The sequence below is a fragment of the Zeus faber genome (genome assembly GCF_960531495.2).
Source record: "Zeus faber genome assembly, chromosome: 14".
NCBI classification, from domain to species: domain Eukaryota; kingdom Metazoa; phylum Chordata; class Actinopteri; order Zeiformes; family Zeidae; genus Zeus; species Zeus faber.
In genome coordinates, this window is record NC_137200.1 from 22,117,221 (window position 1) to 22,140,878 (window position 23,658).

The window sequence follows — 23,658 nt, forward strand, 5'->3', positions numbered from 1 at the left end:
GTGGCTTGCTCGTTCAAAAATCCAATAAAAAAAAAAAGCGAACAACTGTTTTACTTTGGTTTAGTTTAACATCAATTCTTTGGTGAAATAATTTGGAAAAAAAATCTCTTAAAATCAATCACTTCACCTAAAAAAAAAAAAAGAATAATAATATTAATAATTAAGACGCATTCCCTGAACATAAACATTTAATTGTATTAAATGCGTCACAACTTAAATTGTAGTGTTGAAGACCAGGTAGGTGATCTTCTCCTCCTTGGGCTGGAGCGTGAAGCTGTGGTGTCCGATGCGGTTCCTCTGGTAGAAGAAGAGGCAGGCGAAGCCCGCCAGGGAGAGCAGCGCCAGGCCGACGCCCAGGATGCAGAAGCCCACCAGCTGGGTGGTGTCCATCTGCTCCCCCACGGAACCTGGAGGATGAGGGGGGGGGGAGAAAAAATAGAATCAAACCAGGACGATCGTCTTTGACTAATTACACTTCAAATAGGCGATTTGTTTCACACTGTGGAGCTTGTGGATGTCCATTAAGATATCTATAAGAAGCACTGTTCAAATAAACACCATCAAATACACTGAGGAAAATATACTGCAATTTTTTTTTTCTCACTTTGTAAGGTTAAGTCTATTGTTTATTATTTATTATTAGGTATGTTGCATTTATTGACATTTATTGTTTACCATTAGGTTTATTGTATATTTCCATTTTTTCAGTCTTATTTGTTCACGTCTTTTCTATCTGTCTGTCTGTCTATACTGTACAAGTATAAAATAAAATATACAAGTGCAGAGAGTTGACATTATTGTGATTTTAGATCAAGCTTAACACCTTTCGAAAAGGCCCAAAGCATAAATCATTGAAGATATATTTATATATATATATATATATATATATATAATTACAGTTTTTTTGTCTTTTTTTGTGTTAGCTAACCCCAACCCTAAAACCCCAGCCCTTAAAATTCTCTCATGTGTTTATTACCCATCCACATCAGAATGGAACCTTTTACTCAAAATGAAAGAAAAGTTTCTGTCCAACAACTACCGAATAAAATTTGATTTCATGAATCGACAGTTTAAATAGACTCCGCCCCCATGAGGGCGAGGACGCATTTGGCTTGACTGGAGTCATCTGAGCCAGAACAGGTTCTGCGGGGCTGCACTCCAATTAGAATTTTGCCATTTTTCCAATTCCAAGTCTTAAGTCTTTTCGTCTTTGAAATATATCCACTGTCCAGTGCATTCGTCTAACCGCAAAAGCCCGTGTCACGGTATCACCTTTCTCACCAAAATCAAATCTGAGATAAGGCCCGGCGACGGCGTATGCCCTCCCGATAGAGTTGGCCGATCTCGCCTTTCTTCCTCCGCAATTCTGAAAGGATAACCATTTGAACAGCCGTCAGCCCTCAAGTTAAAACTCTTTGCTTTCTTGTCACATCAATGTTTCCCGCTCGAAAATGAATTGTGTATTATTTCCCTCACGGGCACGCAGGTCGCAGATCCCATCTCCACGCAGATCTGGACCTGGCAGTGCAGGTAGGTGATGTCGAAGTCGACGACGGAGAAGATCCGCACGGACAGGCGGGCGGTGCTGGAGTTCCCGTTCTTCAAAATGGTGGTGGAGGAGTTTGGCATGGGGCAGCTGTGGATCGCCGAGCAAAACACTTCATATTGGTCATTATTTGAGATGATTAAAAAAAAAAAGCATAACCAATCATCTGATTGAGCCTAGTTCTGGTTATGGAGTTCAGCCACTGCCTCCAAAACCCTAAAGCCCGCTAAAACACCGAATCCGAAAACCCATCCGACGGTCGGAATTGTGTTTTACAAAACGGGAAAGATCGGTCTCCACCAGAACAACATAGTAGTTTGCTCAGCTCGACATTTGCCATTTTCCATGAGTGAGAGACTAAATCTTCCTTTCTGCAGAGTGCAAACAATTTTAAATGCAGACAATCGATGGCAGGTACTCCTCACTTAACAACCAAGTTCCGTTCCTAAGACCAGGTAGATAAGCGCGTTGGTCGATAAGCGAGGACCTGTGTTATTTCACGGTAAGGGGGCCATTGAGAACGCTAGTGTAGTGAATACTGACAGACTGTGGGAACGGAATGAGAGACTGAGAACAGTGATGAGATGAGATCTATACAGTGTAAATAGTATATATAGTATATATAGTGTTTATAGTGTAGATAGTATATATAATGTATGTAGTATATAGAGTTTATAAACTGTATATAGTGTATAAAGGGTGATTGTACACAGCGTACAACACAGACTGGTCAGGAGCTGGTCGTATGTCCAAACAGTTATTAAACCCGTAGGTTGTTAAGTGAGGAGTACCTGTATTATCAAAGAAGCCCAAAATTAAGGTTAACTTATTTACTTTGTTTAAAGACCAGTAAAAAAAAATTCAAAGGGACGTCCGATCATAGTGAAGCATACTGAATTTGACGCAACAGTTGAAAAATCTCAGCGCATTCTGGACCTGGCGTAAATTTGGCGAGGCAGGGGGGCGGAGCTTGTTGAACGCGGTTTTGCGGGGTTCCGACTATAGAAAATGAACGGACTTTCGGCGAGGAGTCGCCATTTGATTCAGGTGGTTCCCGGACCTTTCCTGCAGGAAGACACGGCTGGAGGGGTCCGCGGGACTCCTGGTGGGTGTGGCCCAGCAGTTATTGATGACCACTTTGATCTGCTCCGCCGTGGTGTTCAGGGCGACCTCCACCACCACGTCCTGCTCGCGCGACAAGCTGTAGTTCTGAGGCAGCGGCTGGGAGCCGTTCATCAGCTGGACCGTCACGTGGAAGGTCCCCGAGCCAGTGATGACGTAGTTCAACATGTCCAATCTAGACGATGAGAAGAACACGGTTTGTACGTATGTGCTCAAATATTCTTCAGCTGGACGTACAGCTGATCAATGGGGTTTATGGCTTGAGCCCGAAACCAAATGATAGCCAATGTTGTTGTCCAGGACAACACACTTCCTTGAAGGCAGTTTTTATTTTGAAAGGACAGCCTTATATGAAATAGTGGTGTTCCACAGTGGAAGACGTATCACCTGATTTACCAAGTACAGTTAGCATAAATCCAGAATGGGTCTTCCGCATTTAACCCCTCCTAACTCTTAGGAAAAGTGGGCAGCCATAGTCCAGGCCGGTGGACAAACTCCCGTTCAGAAGCCAGCGCTTTGGGCAAGGGCAATGGAAATACAGCATATTTCTCATACAAAATCTACAGGTACGTATGAAGTTTGTTCTCCAATCCAAGGCTCCCAAACATTCAAACAAGCAAACGTTGAAAATTACAATCCCCCACAGACTCTGGGCTCTTGCACTTAAACCTACAATTTCTAATTGAAGGCCATCCTGGATGGACTAAATTGACATTAAAACTCGATGATATAAAAGATTCGATGACTACAGCTCAGCTAACCAGAAAGAATCGATAACAAGATAAGTGCATCAAAGTCATGTATCGGTCAAACATTCAACGTGACTGGTCATGAATCACGGGTAAGACAGGTCAATTAAAGTGGTATCGAGCCCATACCCCATGGGGCCATAGTCCATGGAGACGAGCATGCTCTTCCTGTAGGTGCACATGATTGGCACCTGGAGTTGCATCGTCAGCGTCAGACCGGCCTGAGAGTCCCTTCTGTTGAAGAGGGTTACCTGCGCTGTGTAGTACGTGTCATTCTGAAGCACACAAAATAGAACAAAGACGGCCGGAATTATTTTCAGACTCATCCTGCACGGTGTGTATAGGCAAAGGAGTTGTGAGGGTCACATGGCTCAGCTGCGTTCCCAGAAAACAAAGTGCTTCAAAAGACAACTAACATTCAGAAGCTTTGTGTCGCACTCGTCCCATGCCACGGTGAGTTGCGCGTGCGTTTCGTTCTCTCCGTTGACGCCGCACTCCTTCAGGCCGAGGTAGAGATCCAGCTCGTCGATCAGGTTGGCCTTCAGAAACTCCTTGGTGACCGTGACAGTAATGGCAGTGGCTTGGCACTGGACCGAGATGGCCCCTAATGCAGCCGCTCCGTTGGCGATGGTAGTTTTAAGGACATTGGTGGTGGTGGTGGTGATCGCCAGTGAGGTTGTTGCGGTTATGGGGGCAATGGAGGTTGTGGCATGGACAGGGGTGGTCGTGGCAGTATGGGTTCTAATGGTGGTAGTGGGGATTGTGACTGTAGTTGGCGTTGTAATGGCAGTAGCGGGGGTTGTAATGGTGGCTGAGGGGGGTGTAACGGTAGTAGAAGCGTTTGTCATGGTGGTAGTGGGTGTTGGAATGGCAGATGAAGGGGTTGAAATGGTGGTAGTAGGGGTTGAAATGGCAGATGGCGGGGTTGTAATTGTGGTAGTAGTGGTTGCCATGGTGGTAGTAGGGGTTGCCATGGTGGTAGTAGGGGTTGAAATGGTGGTAGTAGGGGTTGAAATGGCAGTTGGAGGGGTTGTAATGGTGGTAGTAGGGGTTGAAATGGTGGTAGTAGGGGTTGAAATGGCAGATGACGGGGTTGTAATGGTGGTAGTAGGGGTTGTAATGGTGGTAGTAGTGGTTGAAATGGTGGTAGTAGGGGTTGAAATGGCAGATGACGGGGTTGCCATGGTGGTAGTAGGGGTTGAAATGGCAGATGACGGGGTTGTAATGGTGGTAGTAGGGGTTGAAATGGCAGATGACGGGGTTGCCATGGTAGTAGTAGGGGTTGAAATGGCAGATGACGGAGTTGCCATGGTGGTAGTAGGGGTTGTAATGGTGGTAGTAGGGGTTGAAATGGTAGATGGCGGGGTTGTAATGGTGGTAGCGGTTGCAATGGCAGTTGTAACGGCGGCGGAAGGGATTTTAACTGGAGTAGTTGGGGTTTTAATGGCAGTCGTAGGGGTTATAATGGTGGTAGCGGATGTAATGGCCGTTGAAGGCGTCATAATTGGGGAAGATGAGGCTTGTGTGAGGGCTCCAGTTAACACACGGGGTGAGGTTGGGCTCGAGCTGGCGGAGGTTGTTAATTGGGTGGAAGGGGCAGTGGTGGATGAAATCGGTTGATCAGTTGTCTCAGACGGTGTTGTGACCGAAATCGCTGCACAAGACAGGAAATGAAGGTAAGAATTCAAAGCTTCAAATGCATTATTGCCTTTGCCTAAACCCTGCTGTAGTTATAACGAAAAAAAATCCCCAGATAATCCAGTTAAATGCACGATCGAATGAGTACCTTCACAAACTCGTCCAGGCCAAGAAGGGTTCTTGTCTTCGTAGCTCCCAAGACATGAACAGTTGTACGAGCCCCAAGTGTTCCTGCACGTGGCCGACTGTGAACAGTCATTCTCCCCCGTAACACATTCATCGAAATCTGTTGAAGTACAAAGCATACCTTGATTTATATAGTGTCATATCATTTTAAAGAGATTCTTGGCGTTTGGACGAAAGCAAAATTTGAGGTTAAAATAGATTTTTACTTGTAATGTACTGTAAGTAGGGATGCCTGGATGCTCTGATACCCGTATTGGTTTCAGGATTTCGGGTCGGAGACCGTGCTCATGAACTTGCACGTAAAAATGCTGATACCTGAGGCAGATCGCATTGTCACCGGTCTGCACTTTGATTCAGTTCCTGTGTTCCAGTTTTAGTTTTGGAATTGCGCAGCAGCAGCAGCCGCTTCAGGTTTTATCAAATGTTTCTTCCACAGGGAAAAGTGAATAAATGAAATTTCTGCGTTAGTATTGACTAGGTACTCAGTGCCTGTACTCGGCCCCCAAAAAATGGTATTTCCGTATCACCAGCGAGAAGAGTAGGTTTGTTTTATAATCCGTATTGTTATAGGCAAGGTTAGAGATAGGATTAGGCCCTAGGCTAGCCCTAACCCTAAAGGTAACAGACGACCTTATTTAGAACAACATAGTAGACAACACTGCGGGGGATCTACCAGATATATACGTGTTGTTTTCATCCATGGTGTATTTGGAGCTGTTGGCCAGAGAAGTCATCAGAGCCATGGACACGCTATTGAAGGTCTGTAAGCCCTGGTTGGGGGTGAGGACGATGGTGAAGTTGACCACCACGCTGCCCTGGGACAGGCTGGTGACCTGGATGCTGACCTCTCCTGATTCCACCAGGAGTCTCATCCTTGCTGAGAGGGACTGGTAGATCTGGTGAAGACACGCAGACCATCAGGATGGATGGATGGATGGATGGATGGATGGATGGATGGATGGATGGAGGGATGGATAGATAGATAGATAGATAGATAGATAGATAGATAGATAGATAGATAGATAGATAGATAGATAGATAGATAGATAGATAGATAGATAGATAGATAGATAGATAGATAGATAGATAGATAGATAGATAGATAGATAGATAGATAGATAGATAGATAGATAGATAGATAGATAGCTGTTTTTTTCCAAAATAATTTATGTGGAGAAAACCTATACAAAATATATAGAATTAAGAACGTTTCTGATATGACTCCTATCCAGAGGTTTTTTCCGGTGTCGATAATAATCTTTATTATTAATATCATTAATAGAAAAAAATATGTTTTTTCCTCATTCTGTGCGTTCCGTGACACACCTACCTCCTCCACTAGGCTAGTGGTGAGGTTCAGGTAGGCCTGGCTGCTGGAGTTGAGTAGATCTGCAGTGAAGTTGACGTTGGTCAGTCTAGCCGTGGCCTCCAGGGTCTGAGCGGCTGCGGGGAAGGACGGTATCTCGGTTACAAACATAGAGATGTTCATATTAAATACATATTCAGATGCATGTGCTACCAGAGCTAGCAAGCAGCGAGAGGTCGTACCGGTCTTCACGCTCGCCTGGAGGCTTTCCCCTGGACTGCCACATGCCCACAGGGTGACGCTGAGGCTGTAGAGCACCCCGGGTTGCAGCCCGGCCACCTCCAGGGTGGTGTTGGTGGTGTTCCAGGGACGGATGACCTCCGAACCCCGGCTCAGAACCACCAGGTAGGTGAGGTTGCTCTGAACCGGAGCGGAGGAGGACCAGTGCACGCAGAAGGAGGATCCCGTTACGTTGGATGCAAACAGGCCTCTGAGATCGGGGAGAGCTGAAAGGACGGCGGGGGGCCGGGAGGAAAAGTCAAAAGAAGAGTAAAGAAAATAAACGCAAAAGCAGCAGCAACACACTCTCCTCGTGACGAAACACAGGCACACTGAAAAGATTAGATTCACTGGATAATTTCTCAACTTTATGAAGTTTACAGCTTAATTTCAGATTTTCGCGTTGATAAAGCATTATATAAATGTAGTCTTTTGAAATTGATGCATCTTTGAATATATGCATATAAAGTCATTTAGGTTGACGAAGACATCATCGATCATCAACTCAGGGCTCCGTCCTGCGGCCTCCGATGTTCTCCTCGTACATTACATGCCTTGGTGGTGTGATCTCCTCTCCTCATTGCTGCTATATGCAGATGACACTCAACAGAATCTCTCCTTTTGCCTTTATTAATACGAGCACATTGCTGTCTGGGCACCTTAAATAAAACTTTGATCAATCGAAAGCTCCTCTTTCTCCCTGGGAACGACAGACCTCAAACAGACCTCCCCATCACCACGGAGAAGACAATTGTGTTGCACTCTCAGACAGCCAACAACCTTGGGGTGATTCTGCACAACCAGCTGTCCTCGTCCACCCTTATCGCCATGACAACCAGCTGTCCTGCTCCACCCACACCGCTGCCACAACGCCCTCTTGCAGGTTTCCCCTCTACAACATCCTGCGGAATACGCCCGTTCCTCACGAGGCAAACGCTCCTTCAACCACTTCACTGGCTTCCCATCTGTGCTTGCATCAGATTTAAGATGCTGGTTCAATCCTTTAAGGCCGTCCATGGCCAGCTCCCTGTAGTGGCAGAACTGAATCGCTTCATATCGTTTGTTCCAGACTGAAGACCCATCTCTTCAAACTAGACCTCTTCTCTACTGCGATCTCATAAGGACCTCTATCCCCTTTACTCTTCTCTTCCTCTATCTCACAAAATAGTTTGTTAAGGTGTGTCACAAGAATCATAGGCCAGGGTTCTTACCACATGTTGACGTTGTGACCTCCGTAGTGCTGGGAGCCCCTTTACTGGGTGCCATGGTGCTGGGAGCCGCAGCGCTGGGAACCGCGGTGCTGGGAACCGCGGTGCTGGGAGCCGCTTTACTGAGTACCATGGTGCTGGGAGACGGAGGAGCCAGAGTAGAGCTCAAGTTTGTAGTTGGAGAACGGGTGGAGATGGGGATCCTGACGGTGGACGGATGAACTGGACAAACTGAATCAACAATAACAATAATAATAATAATAATAAATGAGAATATAATAATTGATCATGATGATGACGATGATAATGATGATGATGACAATAATAATTATAATTAGGGGTCTAGAATGCAGTGCTGAAATGTAAAACTATTTGAAACCGAAAAACGGCAGAGGCTACAAACATGTTTGTCTTGTTTGAACCGATATGTCACAAACATCTTGTGTTTGAAGTTTCATCCAAACTCGATCCACATAGGGAGCAGAAATTGGTGACAAACCGAAGAAATTTGACCCAAATCACAGACGCGGCCTAATGCATTCCACATCAAAATGTGTCCAACCTGGCTAAAAGTATCTGGAACACAACAATGACATATGCTACGAACACGGTTGAGGTGTTGTTTAACCGGTATGACACAAGCATCTTGTGGTTAAACTTTCATCCAAATCGATCCACATATGGAGCACATATTAGTGAAAACCGACCACAATTGACCCCAGGCATTCAGCTGGTCATGCTTGACTGACGTGCCACTATTCGTAAACAAAACGAACGAGATGAGATTTACAGTAAGACGCTTTATGACGTCATCATACTATGACTAAAGGTGGAGGTTCTGGCTCAGAATGTACATTGGTTCGTGTCCAGTTTGCGGTGGAGACTCCGTCGCTCTGTAGTGCTTCGAGATTCCAAACTATGCGTTGACGGGTATATTTATGTACTTTCTTACCTGGTCGATGTCTGTGGATCTGTTTGATTGATATTTTATCTCTTTGGTTCCCATTAGTTTAATGATTCATGAAAAACACGAAAAATAAATCTATAAATCTACTGAGTGATCTCGATCACTGGAGCGTTCAAGATCCAGTGAGCCACCAGAAAAATATAAGCCATGCAATGCTAATTACTCCAACAACTTTTTTTTATCTCACGGAAACAAAACTTATTGAAAATGTAATTCAAATGTAATTCACAAAAAAAACACCACTAAAGTTACATAAGTTTGACTACTATCATAGCTCTGTAAATACGTAAACCTATGTAAATAGGGCATAATTGACGCACATGACAACAAGGTAAGTTATTACAATGACAAAGTTTGGTTTAAAGTCAAAAATAACCTGTACTATAGTTAGTTATTTTTGTGTAGAACAGGTATAAACAGTATTTTTCACACATGCTAAAATAACTTATTGAAATAAAACCTCACAGTCAGAACAGTGTGTGTGTGTGGCTTCGCTATGTGTTCCTCACATGACAGCTCCTTTTCAGCCAGGGCACAAGCCTTAGGCTATCTCTTACATAGAGGGGGGAACATTTTCCGGTGGCAGGAGACGGCCACTTAAACAAACAACACAACATAAAACTGTTAAACTTGACAGAAGAAGAACGGCTCATCACCCAGCGACTGGGTTCCCTTCATTCCTACAAAACAGCCGTTCAAAAGAATCGGATCATTCATGAACGACGTGGTGGGAGTGGAAGCGAGTGTCTGAAGAGAAGTTCGTAATAAAGGGGGACACGTCCATCCACATCCCAGGGGGTTCTTTATTCCGACTGGACACCTTCATTGAAGGCAGTCTTTACAAAACATTTCTATGTAGTTTTATCTTGTGTTTCTTTTGAAAAGGCTTGCATAGGGTGCCTACGGATACAGGGAATGGGGGGGCTCCCCGGGGCACGGTCGGGTCCAGGGTAGGGTCTGCGTGGCCGCTGCCCAGCCTACTGCACTGTTCTGGTTGTGCTTCGCCTATCTCGCCCAGTGCCAGAACTCAAACTCAGTACATACACCACACAATAGGCCTAGGGTTTGTGGGACGGGTGGGCTGTGGGTAGGGGTGTGGGTAGGGATGTGTCCTGCCCTGAGCACACTCGGCTATGTGGATGGGTGCTTGGGGCTTGCGGCTGGATGGGGCGTCTGGCCGGTGGCGGTGGGTCGGGTCTCGCCCTTGCACGGGGTTCTGCGCTGGGTTCTGCGGCGGGTTCTGCCCGTGGGGGTGGGTTGTATGTGTGCGCCTCAGGGGTGCAGGGTCTCCTCGTACTCGCTGGGACTGGTTAATGCTCCCCGGGGCCGGGCTTGGGTGTTGCTCCGTAGGCTACCAGCTTCTCTGGGGGCTGGGGGGTCTTCAGTGGCTGCAAGGCAGGGTGCTCGCTTCACACGTCACATGCACACGCACACGCGCGCGCACACACACACACACACACACACACACACACACACACACACACACACACACACACACACACACACACACACACAGGCGGACTCAACACATGCACACACACGCCACCAGCACCTGCTTTGAATCCCCTAACCTAACCATAACTATGACAGGAAGGCCACGTGCCGAATCTCTGCTCCAGTTTTCAGCGACTGATATGTTGATGTCTATCAATAAATCGATGTAGTTGTTGTCATCAGTCGTTTCTATGTTTTTGTTTTTCCATGTACATATTGTTGTTTGGTTCTACGTTTATTTGTTTCACCCCTGGTGATTCTCCCCCTATTGGAGTAGTGATTAGTTGTTTAAAGGTCCAAACATGGAAAGATGGTTCTCCAAAGAGCGGGGTTGGTGGTGGTTCTGTGTAACAAAAAGCTGTGCTCTTGTCATCCCACAGGTCGTCCACAGGACAGAGTTATTGCAGCAGTCCTTGATGATTAAAGAATGAATAAAGAGTTGCATTGCAGGTTGAGAAGTTGAACTCCACTTGCAGTCCACTCTGTCCTAGATGCAATGACACACACATACTCTGTGTTGTCTATGCCCAGCATGCTGACAGCACAGGTTAAAAAAAATTAGAAATAAAGAAAAGTGCGTTGCTGCGCGCAGTTTAAATAAAATAGACCAATCTCGCAAAAATAGAGAAATGCTGCGCAGCTCCGCACAGACCCTGCATGAATGATGTGCCCATACGTTGCACCAACGCGTCCAGTGGACTTGTAATACCACAATAATAATAATACCACAGTTCCTGTGTTGAACCGTAGGGGGGGCGTACCAAACGGTTCGATAACATACCGTGTACCGTTGCGTGTACCGTGTTGAGTCTACACCGTGCACTTGACACCACTCGAATAGACATTCCGAACCATAACCTGCACATTTATAGTACATAGTATGAAGATGTCACAAAGCGTTTTACTCGAAATTTCATCTGGTTCCATTCGTTTTATAACGTTGGCGTGTCAGTGACGCACGTCCGTCCGGCTACTTTGGGTCAGATTGCGTCGGCTTTTCACTGATTTCTGCTCCGTATGTGGATCGATTTCTATGAAACTTGAACCATGAGATGTTTGCGACGTCCTGGTTCTAACGAGACCTCAACCATGTCCGTAGCCTCTGCAGTTGTTCTGTTACAGAAGGTTTTAGCCCGAGAAATTCAGAGGAAAATAATCAAACAATAACAATAGGGGGTCCAGTCCGCAAAAAGGAAACATTTCGGTCATGGATCAAAAAAAGCTTTGGAACCACTTTCATACTGTAAATCAACACACACGCACACACACACACACACAAACACACACACACTGCAGTAACTCTCCCATGGACACCGACCTTCACACTCTGCTCCAGGACTGCTGGGACGGACATTGTGGTAACCGTGATGACAGGCACAGCGGTACGAGCCCTGGGTGTTGCCGCAGTCGGCATGGGCGGAGCAGCGACGCAGGGCAGGGTGGGCGCACTCATCCACATCTGGATGGAAAATGAAGAAGCACAGAACTGACTCACTGCACAAAAAGAACATTAAAAATGTGGCATCTATATTCGTTCGCCTTATACAACTTTATGTAGTAGTTATTTTCCAGTGCCGATCACCATGAAGCTGTAAAAAATGATTAATTAAAATTGTGTCCTTATTCTCCCTCCTCTATACATTGTGAAAGTTCCTGACGGAGGGTATCTTTATTTCAAATGGCCTAGACGTGCTGGCCGACGAACATCAACGCACATCATCACATCGGCTCTGGAACCAAACGTCTTGATCGGGGTCGGACCCTCTTCTACTCTGAGGGAGAGGCTTTGGGCGGGGGTGCGGATACTCAACAACCCTCAGCAAGTTTGTCCCGGCGAACAAGAGGGTTGGAGAAACCTGGAGGAGCGTGTTTGGGATTAACGGCCAGGAACCCCAGCGGTGCTTTGTTATTGGACTTCTGTGCTTGTCATGGACTGTCCATGTTCCACCACCAGGGGGGCTCATAAGTGTACCTGCATATCTTGGAAGGAAGGTCAACGATCGACTTTGTAGTCGCACCGCCGGACCTGAGGCCATTATGTTCTGGACACTCGGGTGGAGGGAGGAGCAGAGCTGTAGCAGCACGTGGTGGTGGTGAGCTGGATCAGATCGGGCAGACTACCAGACAGACCAGGGAAGCCCAAACAGGTAGTGAGGGTTTTCTGGGAACGAATGGTAGCGGACCCTTAAAACCATTTACGATTGGCTCACCTTCCACCTGTACAGCCACCACCTCGGCAATGTGTCTGAGCAGTAGGGACAGTGTGGACGAGGCGTCTTCCAGGGACAGCGTCTCATTGCAGCTGATCAGCAGCGATGTGGACGTTCTGAACGGGTCCACGGGCCTCGAGCTGAGGTAGAAGAGTGAGACGGCGGAGGAGTTCAGAGCCCCGCTCACCTGGTGGAAGACAGGATGAAAAGATGATGGCAGACAAAACACCCATGAAACACATTTGCGTGACTGCTTAACATAAGAAAACACGATTTTTTATTTATCATATATTTATTAACATGGCTCCATCTTCACACATATGAAAAGCTTATTAGGAGATTTGATTAATTTTTTCAACACATTGTGTATAGTCAAGTAAACATAACATATTATTCGCATTCCCACCTCTACCCATGATTTCTGGCCTTTTTTTCAGCTTCTGCAACACATGAATTTCCCTGTGGACCAATAATGTAATCTTGGCCGCATTTGCATTGTGCCTTACTGGCGGTGAATGGAGGGGGCGTGGCTTTTCTGTCAAGCGCCCACTGTGAATGGCTGCTGCAGAGAAAAGCCTTTAAACGTGTCTGGCAAAGCCAAAATAACAGGTAATACTTTTAAATCTTTTTTTTAGGATGTTTGGAGTTATAATATGTTATCTCATCATGTACTTTATATTATGATTTTTTTTTTATTCCCTACCCTATGGTATTTCATATATTATTTATATAAATTATTCATATATCAAATTATATTACATTACATTACATGATATCAGCACATATGTAACATATCTACAGCACATGTATCCATAGTATGTTGTTTTCTTTACGTTTTATATTAATCTGTATTTTGTATATTTTTAGGTCCGATTTTTTTTTCTTATCAAACTCTTTGACTCATGTTATGCTTGAATTTCCCTCTCGGGGATTAATTAACTTTTGTCTTGTCTGAACTGAGACGATAAAAAGTATTAAATCACCCTTCATAGTAGTGGTGTGGGGGTGGTGTGGTTTGAGCGCCACACCTGTCTTGGGTCAAGATAATTGGGCCTGGGATCAGTGTGGCTGTATACCTGTTGCTCATTAGAGTAATCAGTGAGCAACAGGTAAAACCCCCATCCCCAAACACACAGGAGAGGAGCCCTTGTCATGACATGTTGTCCATCTGCTCCGGGCTTGTTCCTCCTTTCCCACTTGCGACAATACACTGTGTTTTCTACTCCAGCGCCTCTGTCTCTGTGTCGTGAGGGCCCTGAAAATGCCACTCAGGTGGCGTGTGGCACGTGAAACTGCCACAGTAGTATTAACAAAAATATGTATTATATTTGTATTATATGTCCTATTTATATTTTTATGCTCCTACCATGGTGTGCAGCAGTCTTGTGTGGTTCAGAAGTCCTTTATCTGTAGAGATCATTCTCTGGTAATCTGTCTTCACTGTCACCGTCACATTGAGATTCCACTCTCCGTTCACCGAATAATGGGATGGGCCTGAAAAATAAAAATAAAATTGAAAACAAATGTGATTTAATTGGTGTAAATACTAAGTTTATTTTGTCCATTTGTGCAAAACAAATACATAAAATGACAGAGAGGATAGGAAATTGTCAAGCTTATTCATAGCTACTTCATCAGAAAAAATGAAATGATATTACACGTTACAGTTCAGACAATGTCAAACACAAGAAAAAAAAATTGTTCCACTACTTCCGGTCCCCTCCGCTCTGCTACGTCCGGTCCCCTCTGCTCCACGACCTCCGGTCCCCTCCACTCCACTTACTTCTGGCCCCCTCTGCTCCACTACGTCTGGTCCCCTTCGCTCCATTATTTCCAGTCCCTCCCCTCCACAACTTCTGGTCCCCTCCACTCCACTCACTTCCGGTCCCCTCCGCTCCACTATTTGCGGTCCCTCCGCTCCACTACTTGCGGTCCCTCCGCTCCACGACTTCTGGTCCCCTCCGCTCCACTATATCCGCTCCCTCCACTCCACTACTTCTGGTCCTCTCCGCTCTACTACTTCCGGTGCCTACCCTCCACTACTTCCGGTGCCGACCCTCCACTACTTCCGGTGCCTACCCTCCACTACTTCCGGTGCCTACCCTCCACTACTTCCGGTGCCTACCCTCCACTACTTCCGGTGCCTCCGCTTTATTACATCTGGTCCCTCCGCTCCACTACTTCCGGTGCCTAGGCCCCACTCCTTCCGGCCCCTCCACTCCATTACATCCGGTCCCTCTGCTCCATTACTTCCCGTTCCTACCGCTCATTCAGTAAAACGTTGTGGTTTTGCCCAACTCCTCCAACAGATATGGTTCAATGTTCACCAAACTTAGACGACGGCATGTCTGGACCGCCCCGAAAACCATTCATTCGTTTTGTGTCCGTGGGTTTCACGGTTTCTGAGCGCCAGGCATCTTCGGTCAGAGAATGGCTTAGAGAATAATAATAATAAATAAAGCTGCAGGCAGCAATACACAGGCTCCAGTTAAGTTGTATTGGGTGCTTTTACAGTTTAGCCTGAAATGCAGCACGATTTTCCGAGTTTACTTGAACGCAGCATGGGCTCCCCCCGTCTATCGTCTCCTGGTTGCTCGTCTCGTTTCCTTAGTACTTTTTTTTAATATTGTGACTGACCTTGATGACTAGATTTCTGGACAATAGCTTCTTTATTGTCTTAGAGTTTCAGTGATATTTCTGTGGGTAATTGCAATTTCACGGCTTCTATTTTTCCGACGCCACCGTCGCACATTTTTGTACATTCGTACAGTTTTCTCAGTCGACATTTCAAGGATTATTTCCCATTCTTCTTTTCATTAATCCGGCAAAGTCATGTGGACCAGGGATTTAAAATATCAATCTAACAGATCTACTGACATACACCAGGTAAGAAGCTGTATAAATATACACGTAAATCGGTAGTTTGGTCATTTCTAAAGACTACACAGGGACCCATTCTGCGCCGCTCTATGGACACGGTCAAACTTGACGTTCTCAATCGGAATTTGTATGTTTATAGTAAATAATATGATGACGTCATAAAGCGACTAACTGAAAATCTCATCTCGTTCAATTTCGAAGGACACGTGTGACTTGTCATATAATTAGAAAAACGTAATATTTCGGGTCAAATTTGTTCGGTGTTTCACTAGTATCTGCACCGTATGTGGAACGATATGGATGGAATTCAAATCACGAGATCCTTGTTATATAGCGGTTTAAATGACACCTAAACCGTGTTTCTAGTTTACACCGATGTATGTGTTTCGGATCATTTTAGCCGGGTTCCACATTCTTCGGACTGGCATACTGGCACGTCGGTCTTAAAACCTCTCAATCTTTGGTCCGTTTTTTGCTAATATCGGCTCCGTATTTGGAATGATTTGGAAGAAACTTCAACCACGAGGTCTTTGTGAAAGCGCAGTTCAAACAAGACATAAATCGTAAATCGAGTTTAGGGCTTCAAAATTCAGAGAATTTGAGGTTATTTCTCCTCTGACAATAACAAAAAGGGGCTCCCGGGCCTGCGGCCTGAACCCCTAAATGTAGCTGCGAGCAGCGATGAGCGGGTGTCAAGTCTAAGCGGGACCCGGAAGCCTGGACCTCCAGCGAGGCAGGAGCGATGCATCGCTGAAGTTCAGAAGTCAATGAAGTCAAGCTCAAGCTCAATGAAGACAAAGATAGGTCTATGCAACTGTAACAGGATTATAAAAAACTAGGTGCAATAAGTGTAATTAATGTATTGCACTGCTTATTAAAAACAAACTGCCTTTTTGATGAAAATTCACAATGAAACTTGCGGGATTCTGAGAATTCATTATTTAAGTTATTCAATCTTGAAATGTTGGGTAATTTCTTTCCATTCAATAGGTTGACTCCACATTAAAAGCTCCAAATAATAAATGTGATGGTGACAAATATTTTATAAAATATGTATAATTATAAAATATCAAAACATTATTTGTTATTATCAAAAACATTTGCCAACTGTGATATTCTCATCTTTCATCAAGCCACTTCATAACAAGTTAATTGAACCAATTGGACAAACACTTGGACTTAATTACACATAGAAATGGAGAACTAATTCATTTAGATAAATAAACATTGTATAAAAGCCTAAGTGCAAACTGTTCTTCACTTCTGAGAAGGAAAGACAGTTTTTGGTTCACCATTATCATATAAACATGCACCTGTATGTTGTGTCCCGACATTAATTGCAGGAGTAGATTTTATTGTAATCTTTGTTGGATGTTGTGTAATGAAAGCCACTCTACCATCTATGATATATCCCCGCAATCAACAATTACGAGTGCAGAACAAAGTGACAATGATCTGCAAGTCTCAAATACTAACGTGAGGCAACAGCGATCCATTGCCAAAGAATTTAGACCAGAGAGCAAAAGGTGCAAGCGCAAATACACAGGCTGAAAATGTGGCACATGTAAATGTTTTCAAAACATAGTCATAATACAATGTCATTTCAAATGTAACTGTAATGTGAAGTATATCGTAAAATGTGGCCACGACTCTATGCATTCAATGTACGAAATTATGTTGTATAAACAAGCATTATATAAGTCATTTAAAAAAGTGTGGCGTATGTATTAGGCGTATGTAAGGACTAGTATAAACAGTCCGTATGCAAATGAACTTGGAAGATGTCATTGTATGACCTCTGGCTGTCAAATGGCGTGACCTGCGTGAACCAAACTGAAAGTATCCCACGTAAAATAGCGTGCCGGGTCAAAAAAACCCATGTCTGGTTCACATCGGATCTAGCATACAAGCGATGCTTCCTCTCTGTTGTTTATGTATGTGGCAGCCATATTGTTTGGAATTAGGGAACTATTTTGATGACTTTGAACCATAATCGTTCAAAGAGTGCATCGGAGCAGGTTTGATGAAAATTGGACCAATGGCAGAGGAGGAAATAAAAAGAAAAGTATGATTTTCCTAAACTTCAAAATATCAGAAAAACCGCCCCCCCGGTAATCTATCTTTTTAGGCACAGTTGGAGGCCATGAGCGGCTGGATCATGACACAACTCAACAAAGGTGGTTGGGTTGAAATTGGACAAATGGCCTAGGAGATGTCAAAAGATTTGTTTTTCAGAAAATTCAAAATGCCGGGAAATCTGATTGGCGGTGGATGGTGTCAGTGGCAATGCGACACCTAAACTGACTCTATTTTTGTGTCTTAAATTCTCTTTGTGAAAGTCCCAGAGGACGATGACTAGGGGCTATGAACTCACGGGGGGAATTAAAAGGGTTTGCAGTTTATTATGAAAGATTCCAGATCAGGAGAAACATGTCCGCAAAAATTACTTTCAAGTCACTGCACCAGCCATCCTTCACGTAGGAACAGATCCCTCCACCTTTAGTTTTGCGTGTCAGCTCTGTGTCACGGTCGCCTGGGAAAGGTTGGAAGCCGGGTAGTTGCAGCGCAGAGTCTGGAATAGTTCCACACAGCCAGGACGCCTTGGCGTGAGACACAAAACCGAGGATGGACAAAAGTGTGCGTTCTTCCCCACCATCGGCATCAGCCCGTCCATCTTGTTAGACGGTGAGTGCACGTTGGAGAGGAATATTGCCGGCGGCGCCAAGAGTTGTCGCTGCGTGCTCTTGGTTGTTGCAGCAAAATTAAGGTTTACAAAGAGGAGTATCCTAAAATATGGCAACCGCTACGTCTTCCAACTGCGAATGCAATGCGCCATCACTTGGTTGCCTATTCTCGATTGGGTGATGATGTCACAAAAGCTGGCTCCACAACCCCCCGGGCCCTCGGCCCCCCCACTCCAGGTTCCTTCCTTCCTTTCTTACTAACTCCTTCTACAGATATAGTCCGATGTTCATCAAACTTGGACCAAAACATGTCTGGACAGACCCAAATACAATTCTTTTGTTTCGTGTCCGTGGGTTCCACGGTGTCTGGGCGCCAGGCACTTTCGGCCGGAGAATGGCTGGAAGAATAATAATCTGAAGAAAAACAATAGACAATATAAAAAAATAAAATAAATAACACAACGTAAACTGGAAACCCCACAAATCATATGTTAACTTACTCAACGGGTGTGGGGATGGTGGTTTGAGCAGCCACACCTGTCCTGGGTCTAGGTAATTGGGGCCCAAGGTCAGTGTAGATTTATGCCTGTGCTCGTTGATTGGTCTAATGGTGAAAATTTAAAACCCCTCCTCACACATATGCAGGAGAGGAGCCCTTGTCACGACATGCTGTCCATCTGCTGTCCGGGGCTTGTTCCACCTAGCCCACTCCCTAGAATTAACTGGTTTTATTTCTACTCCATTGTCTGTGTCTTTGTGCCGGCGGAGCAGCCACACTCAAACTCTTGCGTACATTTCGCAGCTTCACGGTGGTTGCTTGCTGGCTGCTTGCAAAAACGTTGCATATTTCTCAGACAAAAAGACAGAAAGTTTGTAGGAAAAATAAAAAATAAAGATCCTAGGGCCTCTGCACGTATATACCAAATCTGATGATGATGTCACAATGTGTTGACGTGTTATGTTAAAGAGATTATGTTAAAACGTCAAATGCAATACAAAGAAATGCCGAGAAGTTGTGCGTCTCACCGTAAATTTGTCCTTTGCGCCAACAAAATTGCATAATGACGGCGACATCTTGGCTCTGCTCCACTACTTTGGTTCCTTCCGCTTATTCAGAAAAATTACGCTGTTTTTTCCTAACTCCTCTTACATATAGGGTCCAATGTTCATAAAACTTGGACCACAGCATTACTGGACTGCCCTGAATACAATTTATTAATATTGTGTCTGTGGGTTTCATGTTTTTTTGAGTGTCAGGCACCTTCAGCCGGAGAATGGTTATAATAATAATAATAATTAATTAAAAAAAAATAAAAATAATAAAAATAATAATAATAGTAATAATCTGAACAAAAACAAAGTGTTCCCAGACTTTGTCCTGGACCCCTAATAAAAATAACAACAAAATAATATACATAATGAATACGTCTGAAATATGCAAAATGCATAATTCAGTTAACAAAAAAATTCAATTTCAAAGAGAGATAGATATGCAATATGCAATAAAACTAAGAAATAGCTAAGTAGAAAATTGGCAATATATAAATAAACCTAAAAGTTAACAATATACAATAAAAAAACGAACAATATACCAGAAAAATAAACCTAAACATAAACAGTGATCAAAAGATTTCTTGGGAACAGTCATTATTCCCTCATGACGCTCCTCCCTGTGCGACAGAAAACCCGGCACGTCAACGTTCTGAACAATATCATGTGTAATTGGTCAGCTGATTATTTGCACACTCACTTGCAGGGTCCTGGCAGTGGAAGCCGTCCGATCCATCGCAACATTTCTGAGAACCAGCACAGTCCACATCCCACTCGCAGCGTTTACATCCGGAAGGCGCTTCTGTCCCCGAGCAAGATCCAGGTTTGGAGGTGGACTCCCTGCTTCTGTCCAGGGCTTTAGAGGAGAGGGAGAGCCGGATGTGAGCTTAATCGATCGATCGATCTATCTATCTATCTATCTATCTATCTATCTATCTGTCTATCTATCTATCTATCTATCTATCTATCTATCTATCTATCTGTCTATCTATCTATCTATCTATCTATCTATCTATCTATCTATCTATCTATCTATCTATCTATCTATCTATCTGTCTATCTATCTATCTGTCTATCTGTCTGTCTGTCTGTCTGTCTGTCTACCATCCATCCATCCATCTATCGGTCCCTCCATCTGTCTGTCTGTCTATCTATCTATCTATTTGTCCCACCCGACCCACATCAAGGCTTCCTGCCTTCGAACAGGGTGTTGTGGCCCCCGCTGAGGGTAACCAGGGCCCCCAGTGCCCCGATCTATCTGTCTGTCTGTCTGTCTGTCTATACACCATCCATCCTTTTTATTTTCTTCACTTTGTCTGTTCATAATCACCGTTGTCACGGGCAACCACCTCTCCCCCCCCGGCTTTGCGTACCTCGTATCGCTCCTCCAACACGCTAATGCTAACACTAGCTAGCTTAGCCATCTAAAGAGGCTAGATACAGACCACAATGGAAGACCTGAAGAGATGAATGCGGGTGTGTCCACATCTAACACTAATAACCGGAAACCGGTTTGCAATATGGAGGGCAAAGCCTTTTGGAAGGTGAATAAATTACTACGTTGTTGCAGTGTTCGCTCCGTTTCTTAGCGGGAGCTCTGAAACTAAACATACTAGTTGTCAAATAATTTCAACATATATTTTGTGTCAATGTCTTCTTTTACTTGGTATGTTGCCATGTAAAAAGCGGGATAACGTGCAGCCAGTCCATCTGAATCATGAATCGTGAATCCTCCCTGAACTCCCGGTATTTATGTTTGTTTTCATGTTTTATCTTCATTTGGTAATTTCCTCATGCCGTGTCACCAACCTCCATGTCATTTCAGATCCGCCCACTCCCTTTTACTTTGCTGTCACTCTTTTCCCTTCCCTTCCCTTACTCCGGTTTCCCTCGCCTGCAGCTCATTCCCTGGTTAGTGACTCAGTATAAATACCAGTCCACTTCCCTTTGTTCTCTGCAAGATTGTCTGTTGCATTACGCTGAGCTTTCTCGCAACTACTTCCTGACTCCGGTCCAATCCTCTGCCTCTTTCCCTGGACTCTGATTCTCTGCCTGATTCCCTGGACTCTGATTCTCTGCCTGTTTCCCTGGACTCTGATTCTCTGCCTGTTTCCCTGGACTGTGATTCTCTGCCTGTTTCCCTGGACTCTGATTCTCTGCCTGATTCCCGGGAATGTGATTCTCCCCCTGATTCCCTTGACTCTGATTCTCTGCCTGTTTCCCCGGACTCTGATTCTCTGCCTGACTCCCCGGACTCTGATTCTCTGCCTGTTCCCTGCTGGATAAGGTTGCCTTCTGAGTGATTTCCTGGTTCTGACCCCTGCACTGTTTATTAGAATAAACCTTGTGGACTTTGACTTCTTACCTGATTGTTTTTGTGTCATGCTTATGGATTGACATCTGTTCTGAGTCAGTGAGCATAAGACTGTCATTATCACAAAATAACCCCCAATGGAGTTATCAGGTATCTTGTAGGTATCACCCTTACATAGTGTATATAGTAACGATGAACTTTATTGAAGGCAATAGCTACATAAAATTAAGAGTATATGGAATAATGGGGAAAATAAGTGTTTACTCCTTCCTGCTCCTTTTCAGAGATGTATTTTTATTCTTTTTACATGGAATTTGCGGGCTGTTTTCTTTCAATTGTTTTATTGTTCGTGGTTATTTATTGTGTTTCTTATCCACTGCTTCTCAAATTTCAGAAATTAAATAATCAACCAAACTCTAAACAATGACTTAAACTCTCCACAGCAGTGAAGCTTACTCTGCGCTGAATCCGAAAACACACTTGTATCACTGTAGCTCTTCTTGAAATGTTATTTTTTCTGTTTTTCCAGTACATGCCTTTGCTATTTTCACTGAATGACAGGCCGCTAACGATGCCTTTTTATAACTTGTAAAACAAGCTCCAAAAAACGGTATTTATATCAGGTTTTGGATGTTACTTGTTTTTATACAAGAAATGACTCAAAATGTAAGCAACGGTGGCTTCGGTCCCAAACTTTGCACAATAGTTGGAAAATTTGAACGTGCCCCGGAGCCTCGATCGGATGCAGAAATCTTGCACCAAAGGGCGTCACAGCTTTTTCGCGTGTCCCACTTCTCCGTAGGAATCATGGACTTAACGCTTTGTTGCGTCGTTTGTCTGAGTCAGTGTAAAGGTGGCTTGAGACGTGTAGAGCAGTTTGTGTCTGATCGCCATGGCGACAGATGAATGTTTAAAAAAATAAAAAATAAATAAAAAAAGCCACCCCATCACTCACGCAGTGCGCAGTAGCTTCCCAGCTGGACAAAGCCCGGGCAGCAGCGGGTCACCTCCCGGGTCACGGTCCTGTTCCCGGGTCGGGACTCGGTCCGGTAGCGGGTGAACTGGCAGCTGGACAAGGGCAGCCAGCCTCCGCACTGGAGGGTCACCGTATACGCCACGTGGTGCGTCACCATGACGCTCACCTGCCGAGGCTCTGAGCGGGTGCACAGGTGGAAGCCCGTCAGCGATAAGTCATATCCTGGAGAAACAATCAAATCAAATATGTATTTTAGTGACGCTCCGAGGGTAGATAATGAATCATAGATTGACCAGGACTGTTGAAAATCGACATCATGAAGAGTTATGTCTCACTATCCCAATGAAAGAACTAAACTATCTATCTATCCATCATCCATCTATCCGTCTGTCCGTCTGTCTATCCATCTATCTCTCAATCTATCTACCATCCATCCATCCATCTATCTATCGTTCCCTCCATCCATCTGTCTGTCTATCTATCTATCTATCTATCTATCATCTATCCATCTATCTATCTATCTATCTCTCAATCTATCTACCATCCATCCATCTATCTATCTCTCTATCTATCTATCATCTATCCATCTATCTATCTATCTATCGTTCCCTCCATCCATCTGTCTGTCTATCTATCTATCTATCATCTATCCATCTATCTATCTATCTATCTCTCAATCTATCTACCATCCATCCATCTATCTATCTCTCTATCTATCTATCATCTATCCATCTATCCATCTATCTATCTATCTATCTATCTATCTACCATCCATCCATCCATCTATCTATCGGTCCCTCCATCTGTCTGTCTGTCTATCTATCTATCAAGCTATCAATCTACTTGTCCCACCCGACCCACACCAAGGCTTCCTACCTTCGAACAGGGTGTTGTGGCCCCCGCTGAGGGTAACCAGGGCCCCCAGCGCCCCGAGGGCCATCCAGATGAGGGAGCTCAGCCAGCCCATAATATTGATCCCGATCAGACCCCGACCCTCCAGCATGAGCTCAGCGCCCACATGCTCCGTGCGCGTTCCTCCCTGACTCGGT

The 23,658-nt window shown here is 44.6% G+C and overlaps 1 protein-coding gene across 1 annotated transcript; it reads right to left on the reverse strand.

The window, feature by feature from the left end:
- Positions 1 to 213: 213 nt before the first annotated feature.
- umodl1 (uromodulin-like 1) lies at positions 214 to 23,612 on the reverse strand (the record flags this gene model as incomplete). Its single annotated transcript, XM_080013521.1, has 16 exons — positions 214 to 407; positions 1,282 to 1,366; positions 1,477 to 1,636; positions 2,607 to 2,843; positions 3,547 to 3,692; positions 3,834 to 4,228; positions 5,204 to 5,341; positions 5,915 to 6,137; positions 6,572 to 6,684; positions 6,790 to 7,053; positions 11,814 to 11,954; positions 12,706 to 12,892; positions 14,072 to 14,199; positions 20,020 to 20,175; positions 22,589 to 22,831; positions 23,486 to 23,612. The coding sequence occupies 16 exons, from the start codon at positions 23,610 to 23,612 to the stop codon at positions 214 to 216; spliced, it is 2,937 nt and encodes a 978-aa protein (XP_079869647.1).
- Between the last annotated feature and the right edge of the window lie 46 nt (positions 23,613 to 23,658).